This window comes from Chelmon rostratus, chromosome 18 (genome assembly GCF_017976325.1).
Source record: "Chelmon rostratus isolate fCheRos1 chromosome 18, fCheRos1.pri, whole genome shotgun sequence".
Taxonomy (NCBI): Eukaryota; Metazoa; Chordata; class Actinopteri; order Chaetodontiformes; family Chaetodontidae; genus Chelmon; species Chelmon rostratus.
In genome coordinates, this window is record NC_055675.1 from 18,813,692 (window position 1) to 18,834,007 (window position 20,316).

A 20,316-nucleotide genomic window follows, 5' to 3' on the forward strand; every position below is an offset into this window, starting at 1 on the left:
CTAAAAAAAACACAATATTGGCTTCCAAAATGTAATGGAGTAGAAGTAAAAGGTTACATAAAATGAAAATACTCAAGTGCAGAAGTACAAATACCTCAAAATTGCACTTAAGTACAGCATGTGAGTGCACATACTTAGTTACATTCCACCACTGTGAAGAGGTCATGGCCACCTTGAAGTACAGACTGCAAGCTAATAAAGGATTAACTGTAAAGTGTGCTAACGTGTAACGTTATAATGGGTTTAATCGTTCCTGATATATTCATTGATAGTTAATAATGTGTATGAAAAATGCTTTGATGCTAAATCATTTAGTTTCTTTTGACCATACTTTGGTTTGCAGCTTCAGTGATTAGAAAAGGGTGTGTTTCATACAATTAATGAGCTTGGGACCTTTTTTTTTTTTTTGCTCAACACAACCATCAACTGTAATAATTTTTCAATGGAAAAAATGGAAATATTGAACCTCTAACCTGAAGCTTCTGAATGCTTCGGGATATAGAATTTACACCACCCTCTGATCTTATAATAAAGCTTCCTCTCAAAAAGGATATGGGTAATTGTAAATTAGATGGCTTAAATATTGTACCTCCTGTTTGACCCATAAGAACTTGCTGTGTGTAAAAGCACATTTTGACTGAAACATGAGCAGAGATGACGAACGTGAGGAAATAAGAATCCTTTATTCAGTCACACGAACATTAAAATACAACATTATGCATCAAGTCATTTCAAATTGTGGAAATATTTTACACTTTTATAACAAGAGAGCTTCTGCTTCCTTGAGAGCTTTTTCCATTTCAGCAGCCTCCAGGGAAAAGTTCTCCCTTTCCTGCATCATATGTTCCCGCGCTGTGGTGAGTTCTGTCAGTGTTGTTTGGATTTCCTATGAGTGTGTGAAATGAGGAACACTTAAAATACACTCCAACATCACTTAAATCAACTACAACACATAGCAGAGTCACACTGGTCAAAACAAAAGTTTAAACGAGTCTGACTCACCTCCAGCCGAGCACGTTGCTGTGATGCAGTGTCTCCAAACGCTTTTAACGTATGCAGCAGGTCTTTGGAGACACTCTGATATAAAGACAATGAAAACTGTGTTTACTAGATGGCACTGACTATGAAGCCAAAAGCATGTAACCATGTAAGTGTAGGATGCAAGTATAGTGTAGATTTAAATTATTTTAAAAACAGCATGTTTTTTTCTCAGTTTTCTTTTAATGAGTTCATGTTTCTACTGTAATTACACCTATTTTCCAGTTTGTAGTTATTTGTGTGGGTTTAATTCAAATTTCCTAAAGTTTTATAAAGCATATAACAAATAAAACATGACTGTACATTTAACATCCTGCAAACAGAAATAAAATATATATACCATGACTTCTTTTCTTTGATCTTCATTTTGTCGTGCAGCTTCTCCAACCCTTTCTCCTACAACTAAGAATCAAAGAGATATTATGTTCTTTTCAATATAAATTAGGCTGACAGAAACACATTTTGAAAATGGGGACACATATTCACCTGGGTCTATTTTGGCTGCAACAAGGAGCGCATGACAGTCCTTCAGGTTTTTCTGTAACCCTGCGTTCTCCTTTTCAAGGTCACTGAACTGCAGCTCCAACTCAGCTACCCTTTTCTGCATTGTGGAAAAGGACTTTAGCAAAGCAGCTGAGATTCTAATAGCACAAGGTGGGAAAAAAAGAAATACAACTGCAGCTAACAGCAGATAAATGTATTCAACCAGGAGCCTGACACAAAAAAACACACAATAAAAGCACTTAATTCCATTACAGTCCTACAAGTACTTTAAAATTAAAATTGCTCTCTGCACCTGTGTTGTTGTGAGGTTTTTCTGCAGCTCCTCATTGGAAGCCATCAAATGCGGATGTTGCCCCTCGAGCCCTGCCTGTTGCCCGTATCTTGTGGAGACCCTGTGGAAAGGTGTGACATAAAGTTGTGTAAAAAAAAAAAAAAAAAAAAAAAAAAAAAAAGGCTGAAGCCCATTGCATGTTCAGGATGTGCACTGTAATGTGTGACTTACCCTTTATGACCTCTAGGAACATTTTTTCTGGAAGACACAAGGGGAAATTTTGAAGTAAATAGCTATGAAGCAAACATTCAGTGCCTGGCAGGTATGAGGGGTTTGTGATGCTTTAAACCAAAGGAAAGGAATTTATCTGAAATTAGTTTCAGAGTTAGTCCAGGTTTCTCTGGGTGGATAACTTGTTCACTTCACATTGTATTTCATTCAGAATTTTATTCATTTGCAATTTATTACCTTGGTACATTTTCTTTTTGAGATTTAAGGATGCCATCTGACTTTTGGGCAGCATTTGCAGTTCTTTCCTTCGTTTCTGCAGGTAACTGTGCACCTGGAAAAATCATAGGGTTGTTAATGTGACATAATTTTTGTTTGACTTCATAAACGTTATGTACTCATCAACATAGTGAAAAAAATAATAGCTAATTATGCTTACCTCTTGGGATTTTAGAGGACATTGCTCAATCTGCAATGAATATAACACCAGCAATGACAAAGGCTGTATGAAGAGATAATCTGATTAAACACATTTACTAAACAGCTGTTTGACTACATCTTAAGTAAACATGTTCTGCTTATATGTATTCTAAACATATATGTAATACCAGGCCCTATTAACTTGCTATCACGCCGAACATAAAAATTGATAGATTTTGAATGGAGTTTGGTGCGATTTCACAAATACAAGGCCTTTCAAAAAACAACAAAACAGGCGCTTCATTAGCTTGGTTTAGCTGCAAGTTAAGCGTTCAACATGACTGAAACATATTAATATGTGCCACATGGTCTCCTAACACAATATAAATACCTACCTTGACGGATATTTTAACTCTGATAGTTGTCAACAGTCAAAACGGAGCCGCACGAATTCAAAAACGTCCCACCCTCTATAACCAATTCCGGTTTGGGTACGTAATTTCCTGTATAGATACGACTACTTTTGGCTCTTTCTGGTCGTCAGAAGATTTGTATTTCTTGATTAATTCGAGCTAAATTGTACATGCCTTCTTATTTCTGGTTGAGTTAACTTCACTGCCAGAAACAACGAGCGGAATCGAGAATGTAGACAAAACGCACGGCCAGAGTGCACTGCGCATGCGTGGGGGCGGCTAAATTCAAAAAGACGTTCAAGACGTTAGCATCGAGGCTCGTTGACGTTAGCTGTAGTTTGTAGGTTTGCTTATCGATCCAGCCAAAAATAAGCAACATGAAAACTATTTTTGACTAGTTTAGTCGTAACAACGCAACCGTATCCGTCATAAAACGTGAGAAATTAGCTCGTAACTACTAAAAGGTATGCTCTATTCAGTTTCCTCGCTTCGTTTCTTGTTCATATTGTGAATGGCAAGCGAAGACGAACGTTAGTGTCAACTAACGTTAGCCAAATAACGCACTAAATCAACTAACGTTAGCTAAGTAATGCACTAAAATGTTTTTGTCGATAATAGCGAGTTCAGTAATCATCCGTTTGTTGTCTGTCGTGAATGATTTCGGTAAAAATGTGTTTTGCGGTGAAATGGATAATATGAGCGATTGTTTATCACTTAGCAAGCTTATCGTGGCTTATGAAGCAGTCTTAGTAAACCCTGCTGCACTGTTGCACACCTGACCTACCTGTTATTTATTTAATGCTAGTTTGCAGTTAATTCCATTTAAAAGGCTTTGTAGATGAATAACGTGAGATGGCTTCATGAGATTTCTTCTTGACTCTAAGAAAGTCCAACAAAGATCATTTTGCACAGCTGTCACAGCAAATGTCTTTTTAGGTTAAATTGAATCATATGCTGCAGCAGCTGCGTGTTACTGTATCTAACACAGTTTTCATTTGTTCACAGTTGAGAATGGAGCCTCTGGATCATGCCAAGAACGAGTGAGAGAAAATTATGTTATTAATAGAAAGCAGCATGTGTACTTTGCACCAGAACCTTAAAGCAACAGTCTGCCAGCTTTACACCTGCCATTAACTTGTGATATGACTTTGTTGACATTGTTTATAATATAACACACACCACATGCACATACACCAGATGGTAATACTATGTTTTGTGTTACAGTGAAGGTAGTGGATTCTCCAGGCGCCGCATCTCTTCGGTCAGTACCACATATAATTATATATGCAAATTATATACTATACTTTTGACTTTCAAAAAAACAAATCATTGTCCTGAACTGTATCATCTGCAATTTCTTATTTTCAGATTTTAAAAGCACCACGTAAATCAATCAGATTCCCTGACCCAGAGCAACAGGAAAATAAGGTAAATTTAAGATTTTTATCAGACTGTGTTTTATGTGTAAAATTTGTGATTTTGGTTCTAAGCGACAGTCCAACCATAATATATTTTTTAAGTATGAATTCTCAGACTAAGAGGAGTCAAATTGAGTGGTAATAACTGCGTTCATGGTTTTACACTTTACTTTGCATGTGATATTTATTTTCACTAAGGTGGAGTATGCCAAAAAACCAGTGGAAAAGAAGATTTCAAGGAGAGTCAGTTTTGCCCCTGCAGACGATGTTCTCCTGTTTTCAATGTGAGACTCTTAAAAAGAAAGAAAGAAAAGAAGGCCAGGCTTAATTTTTCACACTGACACTGACATTTTAACCTAATCAATACATCATTTTTACAGGGATGTAAAAAATGCCTCTCCTGCCCGAAGTCCTCTCCAAGAATTAGTAGCAACGAGTAAGTATCTGATGTATGTTTTACTTTATGTGATTTCTTTTTTTAAAACAGCTTTGTAATATTTTCCTGTCTGTCCCCACAGCAGTAGCAGCCCCACAAAATAGGTAAGGTGACCTGATCCTTTTAAGATCTGCTCATTCAGCTGTGTTTCAGATGATAATCTTAGACTAACAGTCTCACAAATCCAGTCAGTTTTTACTGTCTTAACAATGTAAATGTTGTATTTTCTTCCATAAGGGTCCAGGTGGCAGTCCCTGAAGATGGAATTCAACAAATTGCTGGTAGGAATATTGATTTTTCAACCTCAAGCAACTATTACCAAGCGCTTATGTGATCTGTTACAGTGTAAAATGACTCTTACTAAAGTCAGATTTTCAAATTTAGGAATGGAAACCCTATTGAATGCTCCTCTACATGCTTCTCAACAAAGGGATAAGGTGAGCTTGAAGTGACTCTGCTCGTCTGTTTAGCTTTTTAATCAGTGTTGTTTCTAACACCGGAAATTTAGTGACTGTTCATTAACATAAAGCTACTCTTCTTCACCAGGTCAACTTTGATACTGGGGATGACTTTGGGGAGAAAACAGTGATGTTTTCGACAGATGATGCATTCATGGACATGACCCACAGTCACACTATGAAAATTGCCGGTGATGCAGAATTATTTGATATTTCCCTTCAAAACTATGACACATTACCCACTAGCAGAGATAAAACAGTGATGTTTACTGAAAATGATGCATCCATGGATATGACCTTAAGTCATACTGTGAACATGACAAGCAGTTCAGTATCACTACCCACGAACAGAAGCATGGATTTAAGTGTGGAGAAGAGAAACATAACCTCATCAGCGCCTTGTGTGGATCCTAGTGGATTGGAAAACTTCCTCGCAACTCTCTTTAAACCAAGTGGCCCCAGCATTAATCCTGTGATCACCAGAATGACTCTTCCTGCTGGAGCATCCTCTTCAGAAAGAGACAACTCCCTGGCCCAGGTTAAAACACAAAGGGCTGTTGTGGATAAAGGAAATGAGGCTCCAACTTCTGTTTTATCTGTGAAGGAGAGGTCTCTGAATACATCCAGGAAGACTGGTGAATCATCTCATGGGAGTGCACTCTACCCAACGGCTGATGTAAGCATGGATATGACTGAGGCTCAGACAGACCGCATTCAGGGATTCACAGATGATGACAACCCCTTTCAGTGTCTTTTTCCCACACGAGAAATGTACTCCGACATTGACAACAGAGTGTCACAGACAGCAGAGAAGACCGAACAACAGCAGGGCACTAAAACGCTGGCGTCATTCAACTCTAAAGGTTAGAATTTCTATCCAGTAATCGATTGATGGACTAAATGTTTCAACATCAATGCGGTTCTTGCTTTGACGTAATACATGGCATCCTGTGTTTTTTGGGGATACTGGTATTATTTTACAAGTTAATGTTAAATAGTGTTTAAATAGCATCTGATAACATTTCAATTTCCAAATTTAGGTGTGACATCTTTGAGGAATCCTTCTCTACATGCTTCTCATCAGAGACACCAGGTGAGTTTTATTATTAGTTTACTGTGCTGTTAGAATTATTTACCTATGTTGCCAAAGTTTTAAGTCTGAAAATAATCTTTTGTACCATACATTAACTAAAACTAATGGCTGCATGGAAAGTACAACATGTATGTAAAATCATATGCTAGGTTTCAGATAATGGTCAGTTTATATATATATGTATATATGAGTCGCTATTAATGTTATCAGTATAGCTTTCAAACCGTTTTCTTTTAATGCTTATTAAAGACTGCATGAGGAGGTCAATTTTTAGTGAGTATGGGATAACATGGTGCCTTTTCTTCCTCAGGTCAACCTTGATACAAAAGATGAATGCAGAGAGAAAACAATAATGTTCACTGCAGATGATGAGTTCATGGACATGACTCAGAGTCACGCAGTAAACATTGCCAGTGGTCCATTAACTCCTCCAAACCAAAATCACGCTTGTGGAAAAATGAACAATGCTTCATCTGTGGTGGAGAGAAAACGTGAGACTTGTGGTCCCCTCGGCTCGACAACAAATGGTTCGGATCTAGAAAGGGCTTCCAGTGGTAATCTTGCGATTGCCAGAATGGTGCATCCTGCTGCAGCATCCTTTAAAGAAGCTGTCGGCACAAACAGCTTCCCGTCCCAGTTTAAAACTGATGTTAGTAAAGAAAATCCATCACTAAATACGAGGAACTTTGGAAAGTCTTTTAATGGAGATACAATCTGTCCTGAAGATGATGTGAACATGGATATGGCTGACACTCATACAGGACTGCATACACTGGAGTCATTTAACAGTACAGGTATGGAAACTTTTTGGTTTGTTTGTTTGAGCAAAATTAAAGCAGCAGTGACTTAGCATGATAGAAATGGAGATAAAATATGCAAGAACGGACAGGAAAAACATATATAAAACAAAACAAACAATTGTTAAATAATAGTCACAATAGTTACAATAATCAAGCAGTTACTGTGATATAAATGTGCCTGACAGCTGAGTGTTTTAGTGGGAATCTTAAATATGACATGTTTATATTTATGATTGTGTGTATGGGAGAGAAGAAAATGATTATAATATTATTAACAATACATGTATTGAATAATAACATAGGTATGTAATGATAAGGGATTGAAAAGGGAAAGGGATTGAAAATAACTAAATACAGTAAATAGTCTGTAACTGATATTTTGAAATGTCAGTTATTGTAGTATGGGGATCCTGGCATCTGTTCCACAGTTATATGGGCTCACTTTTTATATCACTTAAGTCACCAAAATGAGACCCCAGGGTCTGGTTGTTTGTGTAAATTTTTATTTTTCATTTAATTCTCCATCTCCACATTAGGCGTGGAAACCTCATTGAAACCATCATTAAAGTCGGAGGTAGAAAGACACCAGGTGAGCTTAAAAATTCATGTACTTCAATTTTTTAAACCTGTATTTTTTGCAAAATAAATTAAATTTATTTAATTTAGAGAATATTAGCATACTATATTTTTATGGTGACATAGTAAAATATGTTCATTTAAACTTCCATATCAAGATTGATGTTTTCTATGACTGTCCACTCGCTGTGATGGGTTTTTTTCTTTCTCCACAGGTCAAATTTGATGCTGAAGATGACTGCAGAGAGAAAACACTGAGGTTTTCTGCAGATGATGCATGTATGGATTTGACACAAAGTCACACTGTAAATGTAATTGACTTCACCAGAGGAGACATGTACCCCCAAAGTGGTCATTTGAAGAAAGCAGAGATGACTTCACATCAGCAGCCCAGTGAAGCTTTGCGGTCATCTAACCATAAAGGTATGGAAACACCAAACCTTCAAAAAAAATTTACCTCAGAATTGAATTGAATTGCTTCTTACTCGTTTCCTCATCTGTATATTTAGGTGCGGAAACTTCATTGACTGCTTCTTTAAGGACGAAGGCTCTAAGACATCAGGTGAGGGTAAAACTTTTCTTAATCTTATCCTTCACACATTTGTTTCATGAATGAATTGCATCTTTAAACTAACATTAAAGCTGCACTTGTAGCAGCAAACCCACAGAATTGCTATGTTACCACTCAGCTCTATAGAGGCTTATTACAACCTGTGATCTCATCAACCTTGTTTCCAGGTGCAGCAAGCTAAAAAAGCTCTGATAAAACCAATGAGCATAGTAGAGCATCTAGAAAGCTAAAGACCAGATGATTTATAGAGACCAAAACATCTTAAAGGAAAGTGAATTTTGGAGCTAAGTTTGTCAGGTGGCCAAAAACATGAATCCAGATTATGCTAATATTGCAAATTTCTGTTGTCCTCTCTAGCCCTCCTTTTTCATTCTAAACACAGACATTTCTCTAGTTCTCTAGTTCTTTTCGAGCGTAACCTGACCCTAAGTGGTATGGATTGTAGTGATTGTACTATTTTCTTGGCTTTAGAAGGGGGTTGCAGACTTTTTTATGGATGTTTGCTCTGAAATGGCAAAATATTTTAATCATGTAATGGTAATTCTAACTCAGTGTCGTATAGTAAGAAAGTTGACACATTTTTTGTCGGTCTCCATCAGGTCAAGTTTGATGCTGAAGACGACTGCAGAGAGAAAACAGTGAGGTTCACCGCTGATGATGCCTGCATGGATGTGACACAGAGTCACACTGTAAACATCGTCAGTGATTTACAACGGCAGTCACACCAAAATGTGGGCTTTTTACCTGCTTGTGGAGAGAAAAGAGTGAGGTTCCCTGCAAATGACGCAGCAATGGATGTGACACAAAGCAACACTGTAAATATTGCCACCCATTTCCCCCCACAGTCACACCAAAATGTGGACTTTTTACCTGCTGGTGGAGAGAAAACAGTGAGGTTCACTGCAAATGATGCAGCAATGGATGTGACACAAAGTCACACTGTTAACATCGCCACTGATGTGGACCCACGGTCACACCAAAATGTGGGCTTTTTACCTGCTGGTGGAGAGAAAACAGTGAGGTTCACTGCAGATGATGCAGCCATGGATGTGACAGGAAGTCACACTGCAAATATTGGCACTTGTTTAGAACTGCATTCTTACCAAAATATGGACTTTGTACCTGCTTGCGGAGAGAAAACGATGCGGTTCACTGCAAATGATGCAGCCATGGATGTGACACGAAGTCTCACTGTAAACATTGCCACTGATTTAGACCCGCAGTCACACCAAAATGTGGACTTTTTACCTATAGGCGGAGAGGAAACAGCGAGGTGTATCACAAATGATGCAGCCATGGATGTGACACGAAGTCTCACTGTAAACATTGCCACTGATTTAGACCCGCAGGCACACCAAAATGTGGACTTTTTACCTGTAGGCGGAGAGAAAACAGCGAGGTGTATCACAAATGATGCAGCCATGGATGTGACACAAAGTCACACCATAAACATTGCCAACAATTTAGTGTTAGATTCAGTTCTTCCACACCGAGATTCTAACATTTTATCCAAGCATGAAAACATGGATTTTCCTTCATCTGTGAAGAAGAGAGAAAGTAAGACATGTAATTCACGTAGAAATCCATCTTCATCAACACACACTTTGGATCCAGGATTTAGAAACTCCCTGTCTAAAATGAGTGGTCCCTGGGCTAATCCTGTGATCACCAAAGCAGTGGCTCCTGCTCCACAATCCCCTCCAGAAACTGTAGACACAAATGGCTTCCTAGATCATAAAACACAGAAGCCTGATGTGAATGCTGAAATGGAAACTCCAGGTTTTCACCCAGAAAATCCAGTAAATAAAACCATGACAGACTGTCTTGAGGTCAATGTAAACATGGATATGACCGAAGCTCAAACAGGCAACATTTTGGTCGAAGCGTGTACAGATGAGCCACATCAAAGCCTTTCTTCCACACAGCATTTGTACCCCGATTCTGACCATGTGAATATTACAGAGGTGACTTCACATCAGAACAATGGAGCTCCGCGATCATCCAACCCTGATGGTGTGGAAATCACCAACTGTCCAGACTCTCTTGACTCACATGAAACTGACAACAGGAAGAAACCTGAACCTAGAAATCAGACCTGTTCACCCAGTGTTGTTGACCATGATGTCGATGCAGCACCTTCACGGAAGTCTAAACGAATGAGTTTGGCCGATCTCCACTCAAAAGTAAGACGACTGAGCCACATGGTAAATACACCTCTGGATACTATTGCCATAGCACCTTTGGAACAGCTGGAACACAACATGGACAAAAACTCAGAAGACAAAACCAAATCCCTTCCTGGAATGGAACCTGGACTTGAAATGGGTTTGGTAAACACTGAAGAAAATACACAAGCTCATTGTCTTATGGAAGAAGACCCCTCTACTACTCCTGCCACTCCTTTCAACTTGAAGACTAAACAACTTATGTCAAGACTCTCAGTGGGAGGCTTTAAGCCAAAGCTGCCCAAAAGAAGCAAACCTGACGATTCAAAGAAGGTGAATTCAGTGGAGGAATATACAAAGACGATCACTGTCAATGTTGCTAATCAACTGAGCGACTTCGACGATGTGAGCGACATTTACGATGAAGAGCTCGGAAGCTTTGAAGATACGACGCCACTGCCAGTAAACGAAAATGATATGGAGGATGAGAAGAGAATGAAAACATCTGCTGAGATGGCCGCTGACTTTGAAATGGTAGGTCAATTCTCAAATTATGGCTGAGGTCTTTATTTACCTTATTTACCTTGACTGCATGTTTCCTGATGTTCTCCTGTTTTAATTTCCTGTTCATGCAGACTCAAAACTTCCTCCATGTTTGCTTGTTGCCCTGACATTTCAAGATAATGTACATTTCCACAGCTCTGATCTTATTAGTCATGTCATACTCACCACAATGTTGCTCTGAGTTATTCTGCCCTAACTAGAAATGCAGTTAATTCTCAGTCTTTTCCATTTTGCCTGATTGTGGTTTAGTCTGAAACTCAACACTTCTTGTACCATCATTTCATATTAAAAGCCTTCCAGTGTCACACAAAGGACTTCATTTGGCCTGGGCCTGATAGGCTTTTAGTTTGAAACATCTGTAGGAAGTGTAGAGTTTAGACCAGGCATGTCCAAACTATTCCATAAAGGGCCGTGTGGCTGCAGGTTTTCGTTCCAACCAAGGAGGAGCACACCAGGCCAACCAATCAACATCAAGGGATCCCTTAGTTATCAGCTGATTAAATGAGTCGGGCCTGGTGTGTTCCTCCTTGGTTGGAATGAAAACCTGCAGCCACACGGCCCTTTATGGAACAGTTTGGACATGGCTGGTTTAGACAGTAACTTAACTGCACTTAACAGCAGATTAGATATGATTGGATCTAAATAGTGTAGACTGTATTAATATTCAAAAGTGACATTCGGGAGCAGGAGATTAGTGAGTATGATGTCTGATTGGGGCTTTCAAAATGTACATATTAGGCTGAATATATAGGTAATTCACCTCTCTTCACTTGTTTGAATACTGACTTTGATTTGAGACTTTACAGTGAATTATATAACACTTTATTGTTGTGCGTTATTATATTGTGTTGTGAATTTTTTGTTTTTTGTTTTTGAAGAAATTCTTAATTTGTTTCTCTGTTCTTTCTTTGTTTTATCAGGGATCACAGTCTCATCTTGTAGAGTGTGACGGTAACATTACTACAGCTCCATCCATGACTACACAGTCCACTGATGACTCCAACAGCACTCACACGGCCAGCATCAGATGTGAGGCTACGTTTGAATCAAGTAAGTTGTTATGGATTCACATAGTGTAACTGAGTACCATTAAGATCCTCATTTTGAGATGTTTTCCTGATGTAATTCTGCTGTTGTTTTTTCAGCTTTCAAACAAAGCCTGTTTGAATCCCAGCTTGAAGACTATGCCAGTGACATGCAGAGGGTATACTATTGATATAGTTTACAAATATGTCCTTAATATATTAATTTTTTCACATTGGTTATTTATTGCCTTCAATGTTTTGGTTACAGAAATTCGATGATGGCACCATGACAGTGTTAGAGTTCTTTAAACTCTTCAACATAGACTTTGTCATTCACAATCCTCGGCAAAGTGTCCTCCCTGGCAGAGTAAGTTCATCTTCATTGAGATTGAGGAAATGTGTGATAAACAACAGCCAAGTGCAGTGATGTGACTTTTTGTTTTGTTTCTTGCAGCTTTTGTCAGACACAGATCGCACACCGATGGATTTACTGAAAGACAGGCATGTCAACCGTCCTAAACAGATGGTGTATGAGACAAACGTCCTGAGCCTAACAGAGAAGGTGGAGGGGTATGTATGCTTAAGACTGTACAACACATTTATGACAAAGATTAAAAGTTTGCATGTAGTAGTTTATCACATTTAACCATCTTACCTTGTGGTTTTTGTTCCATGAGAGGTCTCGTTCTAGGTTTAAACCTGAATGCCTTAAAACCTCAGAAAACTCAGAGTAACCCTTGATTGACAGCTTGAGAATGTGTAAAGCAGCATACATTGTGGAAGTATTTCAAGCTGTGTCTGATAATTCAGATATTACGACTGCAGCTCAAAGACAGGCTGGTTTTGTCCTCTTAGGTTGAAGGAGCGCATGCAGGATCTAGACAAACCGCTGAAGATTGTCAATAGACCTCTGTGGGAGGAAATGAGTAATTCTTCAGAAAAAGAGGTATGAAAAGATAACGTTATTTTTCAAACTGCAATTTGTTTATTCGCTTGTCATCTTTACAGTGTTGCACAGGCAGTGTGAACTCAAAAAGGACTTTTTCTGATTGACCCATAAATCATTTGCAGTATAACTGTCATTTTGTTAAAAGGATGCATGTGGGTAATTCTCTGCATTTAGCTGACGCCTTCTACTGTGTATGCAGATGTAGCAGCAGGAAGAGTCTTAACTGGATCTTATTCCTAATCCTGACTGTGTTTGTTTGACAGCTCAAATCTTTTGGCGCGAAACTAAAAGAGCGAAATAACTTGTTCAGAAAGACGAGCAAAGTTCAGTCCCATGACATGAAGGAGGTGTTGTACTCCAACCTTGTGCAGGCTAATCTGGTAAGAGCCTTCACACAGAAACACTCAGTTACAACAGTGGGGAGCTTCTGAGAGTGTGGAAGGTCATCAGCATTTTTTATTGTTTCAGGAGGAGCAACAGAGGTTGAGAGGAACGATCGAGGAAGCAGATGAGATGATAAAAAGTTTGGATGACTGCATTTGTCAGTTAGAAACAGGTATGGCTACAGTGGGAAAATTCTTCTCTATATGAATGGACCGATGATTCAGACCAATCACCCTAAGAAGAGGCGAGCTCTGTCTGTGTTGGTGTGTTGCTGCAAGGGAGAGCAGGAGGTGAAACAGCAGTAACTCCTTCTGTTTTTCTTTCATGTAGAACTTGCTGCAGTCGAAGAAAAAGGCTTCGAAGACACGCCAAGTCTGAAATCACTTCAGGAAGGTAACTTGTAATATCACTTCATTTTTTCACTTGTTTATTGCGTTTTCATGTGCTTCAATTGTTCTGTTTTGTTTTCTCAGAAATGCAGAAAGTCACAGAGGCATTGGAAGATAATGACCGGTAAGTTGAGAATATTAATAAGTATCGTTCTCATGTAGGTTCTATCGATACAGAGTTTCTTTGTGTCTTATGCTTTTCTTTTGTTCCTGCCACAGACAAATATCTGAACTGGAGATGCAGAAGAAGCCAAATTCAAATAAACTGAACAGGCTGAGAGCTGAGACAAGGAAGCTCGAGAGCCACGTCGCCATGCTGCATACGTCAGTCTCTGTTTTTTTTGTTTTTTGTTTTTTTTTTTTTCGACTTTTTATTTGAAATTTTCAGAATACAAACACAACAAAACATAGTCGAACGACAAAAAGAATATGGGGGGTGCACTCTCATTTTGATAAAAATCTAAATTATTACGTGTCTTATGATGAATAATCCATGTCAGTCTCTGGTTTTATTGAGTTTCTTTTAGATGTTCAGGCACAAATCTCACTTGTCCATGTCCACTTCCATTTGACTGTTTTAAAGTGTGTGTGTAGCTTATGTTTGTCTTGACAATATATAACTTTTGTGCGCATTATTAACACATTTTGCACATTTCTTAACTCAGGTTGAATGAATGGAAGTTCGGAGAGAAGGGAGACAACTGCACAGCCTACACTTTCCTCCATGAGACCTTCCATCTGCAGTTGGTGTTTGAAAAATCCACTGGTAAGATTTTTAACAGTAGACATACTTGTAAGGTTTCTACATGGTGGCCAGCATTCATGCTATTTCTTCTAAAATTTGTATCTTTTTATACATAGGTTATAGGTTGAAAGTCTAAACCATGTTCCAACTTTAGCCACACTAATGCAACCTTGCAATTAAAACTATTGTTTACGAGCCAAACTATACATAGAACTATAGTCTGTACAAGGCAGACATTTGGTGAAAGTGTGTTTGCTGACTTGTGGTTTTGATTTATTTGTGTTTTTTTAAACAAATAATATTTTTTCAATAAAAATGTTTTCCTTATTCATTGATGTTAAAGGGAATGATGCTGATAATCAGTCGGAGAGGAAAATATCACACATCACGTTCAAACATCAGCTTGACGGTGAGACAAAAGAGTATAAAAAGTAGTATGTTAATGACTGGTCATTTGCTAGATCTGTGTAGAATCTGTGTTAAAGATTGTGTGTTTAGTTTAACATGGATTCAGATGTTGATTCACGTCTGTTTCTCCTCTACCCACCTGTCGGACTAATTGCTATGTCAAATGAATATTACTTAAATCTCCAGTAGTTTTTCAGTGAGTTCTTTATAATGAGGGTACATTTAATATCTGCTGGCATCTTGAAGAGCAGGGACAGTTTTGTTGCTGGTAATGTGTAAAAACAACTTTTGTGTCCTTTGTTTTCTAACCAGATGAGAAGTCTCAGGGCCATGCCTGCCTCGTCCACAAACTGCTCTCTCAGTACACTGAGGGAGAAGCTGCCTGGGTGGAGAAGTATCCAACGAGCAGACATGTTCCAGAGGTCAGTGTGAATGGAGGCTTGTTTTGTTAACTGAGGGACGGCCGCACATGCTGCTGCGTGTTGTACTTATCATGTTTATGGCAGACATGGTAAAGTTCTCAGTAGACCCGGTCCAGACACTGCGTTTTTTGCTATCTTCCTGTCATGCTGGAAATAACATTTGACTCAGTTGCACTGAAACTTTTAACTGAGGTATCTTGTGTCCTGTTGCATGCAGCTGCTCCATGACGTGGGCCTGGTGGTGAGTCGCTGTCGTCTGCTAGGAGAGGAGCTGCGTCTGCTGACAATGTGGGGGGGTCTAAGGCTCGATATTGTCAGCATCAGCTGTGTGGACACTCAGTAAGAACTCCTCAGACATGGTTCCCAATACAAAGCAGACAAAGTGGCCTCAGATTCTGTAATAAAAGGAGAACCACAGAAACTCTGCTGTAATAAGATGTTTATGTATGATCTGCCATTAATAGGTTAACTATTTTTTCAGAAAGCTACATTCTATAATATCCTCTCTTTTTCTTTTTCTTCCTTTAGAGTTTGCATCATCTTCAGCAGTCTTAAGACATTTTCCAAGTTTGAGGTGGTCTTCTCTGTCAGTTTGACCAACCACCTCTATGTCCTTCAAGTGCAGAGCTTCAAAAACATGATCGGAAGCACAACGTAAGTGTGATCTTTTAAAAATAAACGAAGCAGTGCTTTGGGTGGAGGGTGCTGATGTGTTGAAGTAGCACGATGATGTTATAGCTGGGAATATATAAGCAGTATTACACAATTTGTGAGCCCCAGCAGCCAGAAAAACGCAAAATTCTTTGAAACAGCATTTGATTTTTTCGTGTATTTGCAGGATCCAGCAGATTGAAGAGATTGTGGCATCGTTCAGTCCAGCCAGGAACCTCTTGACAAAGATTGTCAAAAAGATTCATGAAAATCTACTCTGCTGAGACCAACTATTGTTTCTAATCAAACTGATTTGTACAAAATAGATGTTGAAAGATGAAAAACTATAAAATCTGTTAACTGAAAATGAATATAGTCTAAATGTTCCCAGTCTGTTTTCTTCTTCCATGGTGTGCATCAAGTGATGGTTTTTCCTGTATTTTGTGTTGTCCTCATAATGCAGCTGCACATGTCCAATATGCATAACAATTTGCATTTTGTTAGAAAATACTTTGGTTTCCAATGTAGTGCATAGAAAGGGACAACATAAATATAAAAATCGTTAGAATACAGTAAATCAGATCCACAGCTGCAGCTCATGTCCTTTTAATCAGAACTTTGACCAGAAGTCAAAATTATCTGCAATCTCTGACATTTAGGTGCCCAAACTTCTCAAAAGAATTAAATTGCCAAAGTATTTTGTTGTTTTTGTTCTTGAATAAGTGGAATAATGGCCCAGCTACATTGTAGTTAGAGGTTATTCAAACCATGCTCAATTGTATTAGCGATGTCATCTAGCTAGAAAATTTGGTTTAATTTATCTTTTCTTAGTGTTCATGCGCAACATTTAAAAGATTAAATTCACTTGTCTGTCACTGGTCTGGAGTGCAGACAGTGTAATGTTTTCTGTGCAGTTTCCAGAGTCGCCTCCAGATGGTGAACATGGACCGATTTTGTTTCTGTAAAGGAGCCCTGATAGTACATATCAGCTGGATCCTGTATGTGAGACAAGCACCGACAAAAGGTTGTATATCTTCCATGCTCTGTTGTAAATATGATTCTCTATACTTTGTTCCTAATATTTTTCCCACACTTCTTGTGATCTTTTTAATTTTTAATAAAAATTGTTAATAAATACTCAAAGGTTTCCATTAGAAACATTTTGTTTCTCATTTTTTTCGTCATTGTTTGAATGGTTGTCTTTTCCACGATGTATTTTCTTTGTGTATTGTCATCCACATCTGTTACACTCAGTCTTTGCACTCTCCTTTTATTTTCTTTCCTCTTCTGCATGTTATTAGTATTCTGCTGTTCATTCCTATGACAATAACCACGCTTGCACCATTCCCTTGGATAGCCACTGCAATTAGTTACTTGAGGAGAGTTTTCATCATCCCAAATCCTGCACCCAAAGATAAGACCACTGCAACTAAAACACTAAAAATGCTGTATAATGAAAGTCAAACCTGAAGCTTGGGGTCTTGTGTTGTATCTTCATTCTCATCTACAGAGCTATTTAAAGCATTACCTGCAAATTAGACATGAAAATGCATCTTCTGTGTCAATTGCTGTGCTGTGGTTAGGCTTTAGGGGGCACTACAGGGCTGTCAAATACACACTATTCCAACACCCACTGCCCATCCTGATGTTAAGCTCCCATCACAGTGTATTACTAATGTTTAACTTTAAATGGCGACAGTGCTTTAAGGAATCAGCAGTTATTTACTGAAGAGTAAATCTGATCCCAGTACAGTTTAGAGCTCAGAAACCAACCTTTTTGTCTTGTTTCCTCTCTCAAAATGAAGAAATGTCCACTGTCGTCTGCTCGTCGCAGAAAATGGCCTGCAGACTGTCTTATTTAAAGGATTTTTAGAGGCTTAAAGTATCCAGTATTTTAATAGAAAAACATGCAAATAAAGTTTAGATAAATTAAAAAAATATATCTATATCTATATACATCTTGTGACCCCACAGATGTATCTTGGGACCCTTTGAGGTTGAGGTTGGAACCACTGAATAATCATAGAGCAGGATGTAAGCTGACAAATGCTTCTGTGCAACAACATTTTGCTGCTTTTCATGTACGAAATGGAAACAATCCGCAACATAAGAAATTAGACTTGGTTTTAGCTTCACCACCATGCAGTTTTAATTTTCAGGGGGTTTTTGTACATTTTAAGGCTAATATATATCCTTCAACCTACAGTCAACTGTGGACACAGTTTCCCCCCAGCAATGACCAGAGAGCAGCTTCACCACATCAAACAAAGAAAACTCTGACTCTGATGTCAGTATTTAGCCGCAGATCTTGCTGCCGTTCAAAGGCAAACATGCCAAACAGCCAAAACATGAGTGACATGGACAGTGTCCAGAGGTCATTTGAAAGGTCAAACAGCCAGAGACAAGCCTCTGAGAGGGTGAGGGGGGTTGGGGGGGGCATCGACATCAAAGGTCAAAGTGGACTTTCCAAACCGTCACCCTCGAGTGAGCCATCAGGGGACACGAGTTCCTCCCTCCCTCCCCCAGCAACAACGGCTGCTGTCAGACCAGATCGAGGACACACAGGGTGCTCAGGCAGGGGTTAAGTTTGGCTGAAGTGGCATTTGGGTCTCCTGACCTCAGCCTGGGGGTCAACTCAATTTCATTTCAATCGATCCGTTGAAGGATTTTTCATTATTCACACGTGAAACTGAATCATTCATTAGGTCATAATACAACAAAGCAAATAGGTTTTTTACTCCAGTTGAGTAAATTCGAAATGATTTTCTGTCTCATTTTCCGTTTGACTTCCTGTAACTTTGTTTCTTTGCAACCAGCTTGGTAAGGTGTGTTTCTATATGTGGCAACACGCTTTTAATAACAGCCCAGTTCTAATGCACTCATCACACTGAAATTTGCTGAATGAAAACATAACTCCCTGAGCATTGGTTTTGGGCTGTTTAGTCTCATTTAGTGGCGCTTTGCATGCAGACGACAGGAGTTCAACGTGAATAAACATGAAAAAGCACAGGTTTACTCATAATGCCTCGCCCAGGTAAGATTCATGTTATTCAGAACCAACAGACTCATAAAATGATCTTTGATGATAACAGTGGTCATTATCTAGATCTGCAGTCTCTGTAATTTAAGTGCTACCTCAATTATAAAATACTGGGTATAAAATGTTAGGTTAGCATTTTGCCAAATTGGACTGAAAAGAGGTTGAATGTTGATTAAACCTTTTGTTTTGTGTTTGTTATTTAGCCACACATTGAAATAAATAATAAGAGCCATGTTAGCAAGCAGCTCTGTGAGATTGGCCTAGCATCACTTTAAGCTAAAGGTTAACATCAGCATGCAAACATGCACACAATGATAATGCTGATGTTAGCGTTTCTCTTAAAGCAGTGCTGTAGGTAGGCTCAGCATTACTGTAAGCTAAATGCTAACATCAGCATACTAACACCACACACAATAATAACGCTAACTTCCTGGTGTTTATGTTTGCCATGTTCACCATTTCACTTTAGCACAACAACATGCTAACGTTTACTAAACAGCACTAAATACATACTGATGAGGCTGATAGGAAGGTCATGAATTTGGCTGTAATTTAAGAACAAATATTTAAACATTTTTTGAGTTGATGACCCAGCTAGATGAAAAATTAAGGAATTGCCTAAGTTAGGCTACTACAAGTCATTGATGTTGTGGCAATCCTCAAATACTAATCTCTTGGTGATGATCATTAAGCTTAGTAGGATTCATCCTCTGGAGACTATGAATACCTGTACAAAATTTCATGGCAAATTATCCAATAGTTGTTGAGATACACTATAACCTGTAAAGCAGCCATGATCTCAACCGTGTTATCATTTCAAAAGGTTAAATCAGTTAATGGATTGATTGCAAGATTGGATCCAAATTAATCAGCGCTCAACGTCACAAACCAAAAACAGAAACGTTCACAACCGAAAAACATGACAAAACAGGCAATAAAATGCGTCCAAGTTGATCTAATATACAGTGGTGACATTAAATGCGTCATTGCATGTGATGGTGCAATGAAACATCTCTCCGAGGGACAAATGTTGCAGTTTATTGGGATTTAGATGAAGTTTGATGGCAACATATTCTCAACACAGCAAATGTCTAATTCTGTAAAGAGGAACATTTGGCCTCGAGCAACCTGGTTCAAATCTGTTTACCCGTGGATCCAGGAGCTGTATTTCACCTTAATAACATCACCAGCGTCCTCCACTGACATCAGCAGGGAGGAGGCTTTAAAGAGGCGCAATTGGTTTTGGAAGATGGAGCTGTGCTTTAAGGTTTCCTTTGTGTTAAAGTCATAACGTGATCACCTGTCAAACACACTGGTGGTTTATCCGAGAAAGAAGAGAAAGGGAGAT

The 20,316-nt window shown here is 38.7% G+C and overlaps 2 protein-coding genes across 3 annotated transcripts; one reads left to right on the forward strand and one right to left on the reverse strand.

The window, feature by feature from the left end:
• Positions 1-664: 664 nt before the first annotated feature.
• knstrn (kinetochore localized astrin (SPAG5) binding protein) lies at positions 665-2,979 on the reverse strand. 2 transcript variants are annotated; one of them, XM_041959133.1, is made up of 9 exons: positions 2,857-2,979; positions 2,481-2,543; positions 2,282-2,375; positions 2,045-2,071; positions 1,835-1,934; positions 1,525-1,639; positions 1,379-1,440; positions 1,003-1,077; positions 665-886 (listed from the first exon to the last, which is right to left on the reverse strand). In XM_041959133.1, exons 2-9 carry the CDS (start codon positions 2,500-2,502, stop codon positions 758-760), a joined length of 624 nt encoding a protein of 207 aa, XP_041815067.1. In that variant the 5' UTR covers positions 2,503-2,543; positions 2,857-2,979; the 3' UTR covers positions 665-757. The 2 variants fall into 2 exon arrangements, with proteins under 2 accessions (XP_041815067.1, XP_041815068.1); XM_041959134.1 differs by having other exon boundaries at positions 2,481-2,510; positions 2,857-2,939.
• A 220-nt stretch (positions 2,980-3,199) lies between these two features.
• Positions 3,200-17,080, forward strand: knl1 (kinetochore scaffold 1). The gene is made up of 32 exons (XM_041958469.1): positions 3,200-3,338; positions 3,880-3,914; positions 4,099-4,135; positions 4,243-4,302; positions 4,491-4,576; positions 4,673-4,728; positions 4,811-4,832; positions 4,966-5,009; positions 5,113-5,165; positions 5,275-6,049; positions 6,227-6,279; positions 6,590-7,073; positions 7,616-7,668; positions 7,871-8,078; positions 8,165-8,217; positions 8,826-10,925; positions 11,876-12,005; positions 12,101-12,159; positions 12,249-12,347; positions 12,435-12,550; positions 12,836-12,926; positions 13,193-13,309; positions 13,398-13,485; positions 13,644-13,706; positions 13,787-13,826; positions 13,922-14,026; positions 14,368-14,468; positions 14,791-14,856; positions 15,168-15,277; positions 15,495-15,616; positions 15,806-15,931; positions 16,116-17,080. The coding sequence occupies exons 2-32, from the start codon at positions 3,886-3,888 to the stop codon at positions 16,210-16,212; spliced, it is 5,643 nt and encodes a 1,880-aa protein (XP_041814403.1). The 5' UTR covers positions 3,200-3,338; positions 3,880-3,885; the 3' UTR covers positions 16,213-17,080.
• The last annotated feature ends 3,236 nt before the right edge of the window (positions 17,081-20,316 follow it).